Consider the following 11,559-nt stretch of genomic DNA (forward strand, 5'->3'; position numbering starts at 1 on the left):
ATAATACTTATAACTATTTATTTTTAAAGGGACACAAAGATTGTTAGCATTTGTTTTAAAATCTGTTCAATATTTTACTTTTCATACATACATACCTGTTATCGATCACTTGCTAACAACATGCAGATACTCATGTGAAAAGAAATGTGTTAATCCTAGCGTAACTCATACTGAAAAATAACCTCTGTTTTTTTAACCAAGTTTTCACATAGTGAAACCTGGGGCCGGTTGCTCAAAACCTCCGTTAGGCTTAACGGATCGTTAAACAGCTAACGGTCCGTTAAATTTCAACATGGCGTTAATTTTCTGTTGCTCAAAGAAATGTTAAGTTTTAACGACGGAGTTAACGGTGGAACTGACCGTTAAAGTTAATTGAGATAAGAACCTCGATTAAAGTTAACGGCAGCTTGACCATGGCAGGTGTATTTTTACCAAATGTAAGGAAACAGCGCCAGTATAGACATACTCCTCATTTTCAGCATCTTGATGATGGGGAAATGCACGAGAGGTATCGTTTCACAAATGATGGCGTAGCATTTTTGGAGGATATCTTGAAGGATGACATAAAAAGAGACACTCACCGGAATAGAGCCCTCAGTGTGCGACAGATGGTTCTTATAACCCTTCGGTTCCTCGCCACAGGGGCGTTTTTCAATGTTGTAGGAGACAGCATGGGTTACCACAAATCAACAGTTTCTCGTGTGGTAACCCACGTGACAGATATTATTTGCAAAAGAATGAAACGATTCATTGTATGGCCTTCCGGCGAAGAGAAGAATAGAGTGAAGAGCGGATTTTTCACATCGGCAGGCTTCCCTCACGTAGTGGGGTGCGTTGACGGGACACACATCCGTATCCAGGCCCCTTCTGTTGATGAGCCAGCTGATGTGAACCGAAAAGGCTATCATAGTATCAACATGCAGGCAGTTTGCGACCATGAAGGTAAAAAAAGTTGAAATTTCACCAGAAACATTCTAAAGATCCTTTTCTTGTAAACGCTTGATCAAATAATTTTTGTCAACCCGTCTTAGACCGAAACGGTCATAAAATCTGAAATTCACCCCGATTATCGATCAATAATGGGCATATTCGGTTTGGTCAGAATGTGACAATTATCATAGAAAGTTTTACAAATGGTCCCCTAAATGTTTTTCATTTAACTTAATACAGTTTACCACTCTAACCTAACCATACGCAGGGATGGCTCCAGGATTTGATGATTGAGGGGTTTTAGTTGGGACATACAGCTCTTAGTGTTCCCTCTCTCCCCCAACATCGACACAAATAAACTTTACATTTGTGATTGTACATTAAAGAACATTAAGGAACCGTCCCTGATGATATGGGCGGGAGGCCTTCATGCAATAAATGTTTGAATTGAATTGATGATAAAAAAAAATGCGAATGTTGTTTATAATCATGTCATAAAAATGTAGGACTGTACGTGCTGTTAAGCTAATTGGTAAATAACTAAATCATTATTTTCCCAGGATTGTTCACAAGTGTCAACGCCAGTTGGCCGGGCTCGTGCCATGATGCACACGTGTTCAGGACATCAGGACTGTGCAACAGGCTACAACGAGACAATCAATGTCTGGGAGATGGGGTGCTTCTTGGAGATAGTGGGTAAGTAGCATATACAAAGCATGATGTCATCAGATGAAATTCGTAGCTGAACCGTGGTCTAGTTGTTAATGATAAACACTTCACTTTCAATCAAGGGGTCGCATGTTTTTATTCCCTGTCGCATCACTAAACGTACTAATCGTCTCGCGGGAGGGACGTTAAATGGGGTCAGTGCTATACACTGATGCACGTTAAAGAACCAGGGTAGCTCAAACCAGGGTTACATTCTGTCTGTGCACTGCATGCTCCAAAAATTGAAATGACTAATATTCTTAAGGGAGCAATCGCTGAATGAGCAAGGCCCGAGGGCGAGTATAAACAATATTACACACACCCGTATGATTACAAGATTGTAACATCGTGACGTTGTTGTTTTTTGTCAATTTTATTATTGATATTGTTTTTATTCCCCGCCCTAGGTATTCTTTACGGCCATTCCTCATGACGCCGTTTATGAACGCTGACACTCCTGCCAAGGAGAGGTACCAGCTAGCCCATACTAGAACCCGGGTTTGCATAGAAAGGGCCTTTGGTAGGCTAAAGCGACGCTTCCACGTGCTGCACAGTGAGGTACTTTCTTGCATATGTTTTTTGAATACTCTAACTAAGTTTATCAGTCTATAGTTTAAGTGCATAAAGTGACTGCTTTCATTTTCAACTTTACTGTTCGCCTTTATGATATGTGATGATATTAAAAACTTTGCTATGATTACTATTTATAAATTTATTTTTATTTCAGATCAGATTAAGTCCAGACAAGGCCTGTCGCATAGCTACAGCCTGTGCAATTCTACATAATGTAGCAGTCATGTTTAATATGCCAGAGGTAGATGATGTAGATGTCATACAAAACATTGATAATAATGTGCAGGATGATGTTGGTACTGGAACAGCGACACGGGATTTTATTGTTAACAGTTACTTTTAATCAACATCATCATCATCATCATCATCATCATCATCATCATGCTCACATCATCATGTTCAGATAATCATCATCATCGTCATCATCATCATGTTCACATCATCAAGTTTACATCATCATCATAATCATCATCATCATCATCATCATCATCATCATCATCATCATCATCATGCTGTAATAAAGAATAGCTTTAACAGTTTGTTTTGTTCGTTTTCATTTTTACATATCTATTTACAATACAATACAATACAATTTAATTTAATTGAAAAATTGGCTTTTTATGAAAGAGTCAACGTCCTCGTTGTCCATACGCCTCTCATATTTCTCTAGTACCCGTTGCTGTGTCTCAACCAGCTTTTGCTGAAAAAGATTATTATTACTAATTAATTTAATAATAATAATAATAATAATAATAATGATGATAATAATAACATTAATTATAATTATGATAATAATAATAATAATGCTACTGATACTGATACTACTAATACTACTTTACCTACTGCTACTGCTGATGATGGTACTACTCATGCTGCTGTTACTGCTTCTGATGCTACTACTACTACTACTGCTACCACTAGTACTATAACTAGTACTACTTCACTTTCAGTTCTAATTCTATTACTTTCAATAATAATAATTAGCTGCAACAATCACGAAAACAATAAAAATAATAGGAAATTGATTTTATAAATGATGTTTATACCTTCTTCTCTGACAATGCCACCTGAGATTTGAAGAAACGAATTTGCCACTCGGCAACCTCCTCGCTTAGGGGTTTCTTCCGCTTTGGTCTGCAAACATAAAATCAGAGAATGCAATTATCAATACAAGGTTAAGTTAAAACTGTTAAATGGATATTCTAGAAGCTGCCGTAAACTTGGTTCGTATACGCATTCCATATCAACACAAAAGCCGGTTTACACTTTGACAGTTACACGTTAGTAAATATATTATTTTGTATAGAAAACAAATAACCATATTACTGAAAATGATAAACTAACACAGAAGCTCTCCCTGCAAACGTTGCCCGTAAGCTCGAGGTGCAGGGGTCCTGTTTCACTTCAGTTGGGCATGTTGGCTCGAAATCAGAGGGCTCCTCTCCCTCCTGTGGGACCACTGATGGGATGTTAGCAATATAGCTCAAACCATCTGCAATTAAAAAGCATAAGTTGACGTTTATTTCAAGATAAAGGAACAACACAACAACATTGTATATTGAAGAAATCATATAACTTATTTCATAATAAGTTTCTAACAATCTGTATTAAATAACAAAGAATTAAAGTACGTTTTGACTTCTGTCAAAATTTACCAACAAGAAAGACAGAAAAGTCAATTGACAGTTAATGACTATCGATTTATCATGCCATTAACATGCTTTTGAAAGTCGACTAAATGTATAATATAGATACACTTGTAACTAAGTTGTATGTATATAACGCTTGTACATGACAAAATCTAGTTTCCAATTAAATTAAGTAACAATGTAAATGAATTCCAATTAATGTTGTGTCAATTTGCAACAGCTCGTAAAGGGAGGTCACTGCGTCGCAATTCAATTCTTGGTATAGTTTTCTTTGCGATATTTATACTTGGGAGTTAAATGCTTGATCTTGCCATGTGATCGTGTTTCTATAAAACTGACAAAAAATGGTGATTACTGTGGATGTTTCGACAAGTGAATGGAATAACAGGTACGTGTTAATGTTTATGTTTATGTTTAAGCAGCTTGGAAGAGTAAAATTTCTTTTATTCGTCAATGCTTTTCAGTAATAATATATTTCTATTAATAGCAACATGATGTACGTTTATTTTTAGAACATTGGGTTTTCCATATAGCAGTATTTATTTAGTAATCGTACATTATTCAAACACATACACTGCAAAAGTTCAAACCATTTTCGTCAGTGTCCGTCCCTCCTGTTATGCCGCTGAAGCTTGCATTGCCATGAACAGAGACAATCCTCTGTGATTGCTCCGATGCAACCTTTAGACTTGCCAAGCCCCTACCACTCTCGCGTCTCTGCAGTTTTTCACTGTAACTTTTAAGACAATTTTATTATTCCATGACCAATAACTTTACTTACAGTTTAGTAACAAAATATTTCTAATGATTTTGTGTGCTGTGAACATCTTCAAATGAAAACAACATAACAAACCAGTGAAATTATCAACATCACAATATCTTATTTTTTAAAGATGACATTTGGTATTATTTATTATTTTGCAATATTCTATATATCTAAGAATTAAACAAATGTTTTCAACTTGTCACCTCTTCCTTTGCAATTCTTCTTATATTCTGCCATTTGTTTGATACTTCTTCTGCAGATCTTATGGCAAAGCCCAAAGAGGAAATTATTCCAGCAATTCGGTGCCATTCTTCTTTTTTTTCTGATTTGTAACCTTGTTACTGAAGCTAGAGCTAAGTAGCTCTTTAGTTTCTTCTACACTCATAAGTTCCTCTAATATCAAAACTTCATTTTTATTAAAGTTTGTTTTTCTCTTTTTTTTGCAGAAGACAAGTCAGCCATCTTGGAAGGAGAATGATGCATTATGGGACAGGAAGTAGAAATTTAACAGCCTGTTAAGGATTTAACACTGGCGTTATGGACATAACGCTGACGTAATTTAACGGCAGCGTTAAGTCTCTTTAAGCAACAGGATTTTAACGGAGCGTTATCTTACGTTCCGTTAAGGATTTAACGGACTATTAAGGTAACGTAGCGTTATATTTAACAGAGGTTTTGAGCAACCGGCCCCTGGTCATTAGAATGACGAACGTCGTTGTTCGGGCGGGCGGGCATCCGGGCGGCGTCAAACTCACCTATGAAACTAAATAACTTTAGTAATGGTTGACATATCTTGACCAAACTTAGTCTAGAGTAAGAGTTTATAGTAACCTTTTATGGGATTGCGTTTTGGGTCCCTAAGCTCAAGGTCAAGGTCACTGTCACTAAAATAGAAAAACGGTTGAAACTGAATTACTTTAGTTAGGGATGACATATCTTGACTTAACTTGGTCTATAGGGAGAATTTATGGAGAACTTTTATGGTATTGCGTTTGGGGTCCATAGGGTCAAAGTCACTGTTACTAAAAATAGAAAAACGGTTTAAACTGAATAACTTTAGTTAGTGATGCCATATATTGACTAAACTTGGTATATAGGATGAGTTTATGGATACCTTTCATGGGATTGCGTTTTGGGTCTCTAGATTTAAGGTCAAGGTCACTGTTACTTAAATAGAAAAACAGTTGAAACTAAATAACTTTAGTAAGGGTTGACATATCTTGACCAAACTTGGTCTATGGAAGAGATTATGGGTACCTTTCATGGGATTGCGTTTGGGTCCCTAGGGTCATGGTCACTGTTACTAAAATATAAAAAAAAACGGTTGAAACTGAATAACTTTAGTCAGGGTTGACATACCTTGAATAAACTTGGTCTGTAGGAAGAGTTCATCGAAACCTTTCATGGGATTTCGTTTGGGGTCCCTAGGATTAAGGTCAAGGTCACTGTTACTTAAAATAGAAAATTAGTTGAAACTTAATAGCTTTAGTCGGGGTCCACTTATATTGACCAAACCAGGTATAAAGGAAGTGTTTATGAATACTTTTCATGGTATTGCGTTTGGTGTCCCTAGATTCAAGGTCAATGTCACTGTTACTAAAATTAGAACAAGAGCTGTCACTGTATGTGACGAATGCCCCCGAATGTGACATTGACCTATGAACAAGGTCAGAACATGAAAAGTTGATCTTGTCTTTACGTGTCAAATACATATGGCAAGTTAATTTAAATTGCCTCTGACCATACTTGACAACCTACACTGTTATGTCCTTATATTCAGAATTCTCTTGTGAATAAACACAGTGTATCTTTCACCTTAGAGGTAGGGACATGGGTCTTGCACACGACACGTCGTCTTGGTATGTGGAACACATTTGGCAAGTTATTTTAAAATCTGTCCACACAAGGAAAAGTCACAGCCCGGACACGACAACCTATACTCTATGTCCTTATATGTAGCACTCCATTGTGAATAAACACTAAATGTGTCATTGACCTTTGAGGTAGGGACACGGGTCTTGCATGCGACACGTCGTCTTGGTATGTGGAACACATGTTGCAAGTTATTTTAAAATCTGTTCATACAAGAGAAAGTTACAGCCCGGACACGACAACCTGTACTCTATATCCTTATATGCAGCACTCCATTGTGAATAAACACTAAGTGTGACCTTGACCTTTGAGGTAGGGACACGAGTCTTGCACGCGACACGTCGTCTTGGTATGTGGAACACATTTAGCAAGTTATTTTAAAATCTGTCCATACAAGGGAAAGTTACAGAGCCGGACGGACGGACGGACAGACGGCGCGATTTTAATATGCCCACCTTCGGGGGCATAAAAATGGTTGAAACCTAATCACTTAAGTTAGGGTTGACATATCTTGACCCAATTTGGTATAAAGGAAGAGTTTATAGATTTATTTCAATCCATTGCAATTGGGGTCCCTAGGGTCAAGGTCAGTATTATTTAAAATAGAAAAACAGACACAGGCTGAAGTTCTTCTGTCAATCATTCAAAACCTGGTTATTTCGCATTGCGACGTTTCTTGTTTTATTTATTTTTATAGCTCCTATTCAACTTTTGATGATATTTCATCATTGTTACAAAAAATATGTTTGCCTTTCAAAATGAACAATGTTTTCGGAATGACCTTAGAAATGCAAACGAGCAGATTCTGTTAAATGTTTTACGTGTTTGCTTCTCTTTCGCATTTTGCAAAATTGTTGGTGTGTGTCATTTTAACTTTCATCACATGCCTGGAAACTGTTTGCAATTTATAAAAACACTCTTTGGAATAAAACTGATATTGTGTGTTGTTGTGAATGAGTTTGAAATAAGATACCGAGTGAATGGAATTAGACTGAATAGTGTGCTTTCCAGCGCTCCCACATTTCCTTCCTTTTCCCACATTCTTCACACTTGAAAGGTCTCCATTTTTTTCCGACATTTTAGTTGTTTCATAAAATTCGTCATAGCTATGAAAATACATCAACATCATGTAGTTATTCATATATATAAATTTATACCAACTGTATAAGTGGTCAAACACTACTGCAAACCTCCGATTCTGTTTTCTTTTGCACGTTCAATTCTTTCTAGGAAGGATACTTTTGTCACTTTGTAAATTATTCTTTAATTCTTCGCCATAGAGTTACTAAGTATTTTTTTTTTCATTAGCAGCAGGTGGATGTATCATTTCGTGTTTCCTACGGTGGAACAGAGGTGACATCCGCAACACTGTATAAATGAAATGGCCATAACTTAGTAAATTGAGGCCACACCTTAGTAAATTGTGGCAAAAAATAGTAACTTGTGGCAAAACTTGGTCAATTGTTGCCACAACTTTATAACTTGAGGCCTCTGTGTCACCGTTGTTTCCTGAATGAAATGGGTTGAAGTTGTATAAAACACATCTGAAATCTACTGAATTAATCAGATACTAGAACTGAGAATTTAAAATTATAATGCAAAAAGGTACAACGATATCATTCGTTTCTGTTTTGATTTTCTCGCTAAAGTGAAGTGATCACTCCCATTTGAAAAGACAAAAGTTTTCATGATGTTTAAATTTTTGTTTCATTCGGTTGTTGGATAGCAAATGGTCATTTCTCATATACATGTACAACTAATTCCAGTTTCAGATTTATTTAAAAGAAGGCAACAGATGACAAAGTACAAATATGCATAATCAATAAAAACATAACAACATACATTTGTATAAGAAATTTGATTTATGAAACACAATCAGAAGCAAAATATACAAGAACTAAATGTCAAAATTTCAAAGTAAATAAATATGAGAATAGTTTTTAGCTAGACTTTTCGAAGAATAAGGAGGTCGCCCCAGCGTCGGGGTGCAGTTTAAATTTTAGGGCAAGATGGGATTTTTACTTATAACTTCAATATCCTTCATTCAATTCACTTCATACCGCACACAGTTGATCAGGGCCATTACGTAATGAGGTTAGATAACTCAGTATTATCCGTTATACTAATTATTGCGCCTGATTTACTATGGAACTAAGGATATTGTTTTAGGGCATGTTGGAATATTTATTTATTACGTCTATACCCTTCATTCAAAAGACTTAATAATTCACACAGTGGTTTAGGACCCACAATGAGGTTACACAACTCCATATTATCCTTCATACAAGTAATGGCGTTGAATGACTTAGAAATTTCGGTTTAAGTTTTTGGGCAAGTTAGGATTTAAAAAAAAAAACACTTAATACTTCGCAAGTTAATGACGACCATCTTGCAATGAATTGACATAACTCCATTTTAACCCTAAATTATGGCCCTTGATTGATTTTTTATTATTTTTTTTTTCTCTTTTTATGACAGGCACATTTTTATATTCTTCACCAGGTTTTCCATAAAAAAAATCAAGTTATTAGATTGACTTGCGTCATTGTTTGGGGCGGGCTGGCGGGAGTGCAGCGTCAAAGTCACCTTACGTATCGAATAATTTTAGCTAGGTTTGACAAAAAGTGACCAAAATATATACGAAGAGTTTTTGAAGACCTTTCATGGGAATGCCTTTGAGGCACCTTGCATCAAGGTCAAGGTCAAAGTTACTTTTAAAAGAAAAATAGTTTCAAAGTTAATTTTAAAAGAAAAATAGTTGGTATTGAATAACTGAAGTAAGGGTCTATATATTGAGACCAAATATATATATAGGAAGGGCTTATAGAGACCTTTCCTGAGATTGTGTTTTGGGCCCCAAGAGATATGATATAGGTAAAGGTCACTTTTGCTAAATATATTAATATGGTTAGTACTGAATAACTCAAGTAAGGGTTGACATAGTGTGACCAAACTTGGTACATAGGACAAGTTTATGCAGATTGGATTGGCTTTTTGCCACCTACGGTCAAGGTCACTGTAAATAAAAAAGATAACTGTATAGTACTGAATAACTTTAGTTTAATGATTTACATACTGTGACCAAACTTGATAAGTAGGAAGAATTTAAGGAGGACTTCCATGGGGTTGTGGTTGGGTCATTTAGGTTAAAGGTCACTGTTACAAAACATAGAAGAAAGAAGTTGAAACTGAATCTCTACTATAGACCAATCATTAAAAACCCGGTCACATCACGATTTTTTTATTGATTTTGAAAGGCACATAACATCGTTATTGTTTTCACTTTTAAGTAAAAGCGGGGTTATTGAGCGCGCTGCTTTACGACAGTCTTGTTTTATCAAGAGATGTTTTTGCCATTAAGTGGTCACTCCCTGTTTTTCAACCAGACTTGTGACTGGCTTAGGTCAGGTTAAACACTTGACAAAGGAGAAGTTACACACCATTACTCTGCCAACACCCTTAAGAGCCCTCCCAGGCGGGTTATCTACTATAGAAGTCCTAGCGAGGAGTAGTACTGGGCCTCTCGGAACATTTCTACGGGGCCACACTGGTATTTTATGGGCATAACGCCAAACTAATGATCAAGATACACGAAAAGATATACTGAAGCAAGCATCTGGTGCATCAGCCGCATAGTCCGATCAGTATCGAAGGGATGTCTGCAATCAACATCATGTACTTAAACCACCAGTCAGGCTTGAAAACTCTATTGAGTTCACCTTCAAACATGCATCATAGGGTTATGAAGCAATTGTTTGGCCACAGACTCACTTTGTCTATTAAAAAGTAGGTAGGAAATGGTAACTAGAATCGCAGATACCTATTTCCGGTTTTTTTTGTCATCACCATCATGACAACCGCCACCACCACCAACACCGTGCTCATCACTTTCATGACCACCACAATCATGACCTTCACCTTCACCGTCCTCGTGACCTTCATGACCATCACAATCATGACCACCACCTCCACCGTGCTCATCCCCATCTGACAACCACAATCATGACCACCACCTCCAACGTGCTCATCATCATCATGACCACCACAATCATGACCACCACCTTCGTCATGCTCATCACCATCATGACCACCACAATCATGACCACCACGTTCACCGTGTTCATCACCATCCTGACCACCTCAATCATGACCACCAACTCCACCGTGCTCATCCCCATCATGACCACCACAATCATGACCACCACCTACACCGTGCTCATCACCGTCATGACCACCACAATCATGACCACCACCTCCACCGTGCTCATAACCATCATGACCACCACATCATGATCACCACAATCATGACCACCACCTCCACCGTGCTCATTACTATCATGACCACTACAATCATGACCCAACCACAATCATGACAACCACCTCCACAGTGCTTATCACCAGCATGACAACCACAATCATAACCACCACCTCCACCTTGCTCATCACCATCATGTCCACCACAATCATGACAAACCACCTCCAACGTGCTCATCACCATCATGACAACCACAATCATTGCCACCACCTCCACCGTACTCATCACCACCATGACCATCACAATCATGACCACCACCTCCACCATGTTCATCCCCAATGTACCAACACAATCATGACCACCACAAGCATGGCTACCAGATCCACCGTGCTCATCCACATCTGACCAACACAATCATGACCACAACCTCCACCGTGCTCATCACCACCATGACCATCACAATCTTGACCATCATCTCCACCGTGCTCATCACCACCATGACCACCACAATCATGATCACTACAATCATGACCATCATCTCCACCTTGCTCATAACCATCTGACCACCACAATCATGACCACTACCTCCACAGTGCTCATCACCATCATGACCACCACAATCATGACCACCATCTCTACCGTGCTCATAAGCATCATGACCACCACCTCCACACTGCTCATCAACATCACGACCACTACCTCCACAGTGCTCATCACCATCATGACAACCACAATCATGACAACCACCTCCACTTTGCTCATCACCATCATGACAACTACAATCATGACCACCACCTCCACCGTGC

The 11,559-nt window shown here is 37.8% G+C and overlaps 2 protein-coding genes across 2 annotated transcripts; one reads left to right on the plus strand and one right to left on the minus strand.

The window, feature by feature from the left end:
* The first annotated feature begins 413 nt into the window (after positions 1 to 413).
* On the plus strand, positions 414 to 2,581 carry LOC128210671 (putative nuclease HARBI1). Its single transcript, XM_052915020.1, has 4 exons — positions 414 to 942; positions 1,491 to 1,626; positions 2,046 to 2,196; positions 2,366 to 2,581. Exons 1-4 carry the CDS (start codon positions 414 to 416, stop codon positions 2,552 to 2,554), a joined length of 1,005 nt encoding a protein of 334 aa, XP_052770980.1. The 3' UTR covers positions 2,555 to 2,581.
* Positions 2,582 to 2,801: 220 nt separating this feature from the next.
* Positions 2,802 to 11,080, minus strand: LOC128210672 (uncharacterized). Its single transcript, XM_052915021.1, has 6 exons — positions 10,814 to 11,080; positions 10,417 to 10,485; positions 4,451 to 4,577; positions 3,556 to 3,703; positions 3,258 to 3,345; positions 2,802 to 2,911 (listed from the first exon to the last, which is right to left on the minus strand). The coding sequence occupies exons 1-6, from the start codon at positions 11,078 to 11,080 to the stop codon at positions 2,810 to 2,812; spliced, it is 801 nt and encodes a 266-aa protein (XP_052770981.1). The 3' UTR covers positions 2,802 to 2,809.
* Positions 11,081 to 11,559: the final 479 nt, after the last annotated feature.

This window comes from Mya arenaria, chromosome 12, assembly GCF_026914265.1.
Source record: "Mya arenaria isolate MELC-2E11 chromosome 12, ASM2691426v1".
NCBI classification, from domain to species: Eukaryota; Metazoa; Mollusca; class Bivalvia; order Myida; family Myidae; genus Mya; species Mya arenaria.

Coding starts and splice junctions, on each gene's coding strand:
- LOC128210672 (XM_052915021.1), bottom strand. CDS start 11,080: ATGGTGGAGGTGGTGGTCATGATTGTGATGGTCATGGTGGTGATGAGT. Junction 4,578..10,416: donor AGGTCACGAGGACGGTGAAG/GTGAAGGTCATG, acceptor GAAAAACTGCAG/AGACGCGAGAGTGGTAGGGG. Junction 3,704..4,450: donor GACGGACACTGACGAAAATG/GTTTGAACTTTT, acceptor TTTTAATTGCAG/ATGGTTTGAGCTATATTGCT.
- LOC128210671 (XM_052915020.1), top strand. CDS start 414: ATGGCAGGTGTATTTTTACCAAATGTAAGGAAACAGCGCCAGTATAGA. Junction 943..1,490: donor GGCAGTTTGCGACCATGAAG/GTAAAAAAAGTT, acceptor TTATTTTCCCAG/GATTGTTCACAAGTGTCAAC. Junction 2,197..2,365: donor TCCACGTGCTGCACAGTGAG/GTACTTTCTTGC, acceptor TTTTTATTTCAG/ATCAGATTAAGTCCAGACAA.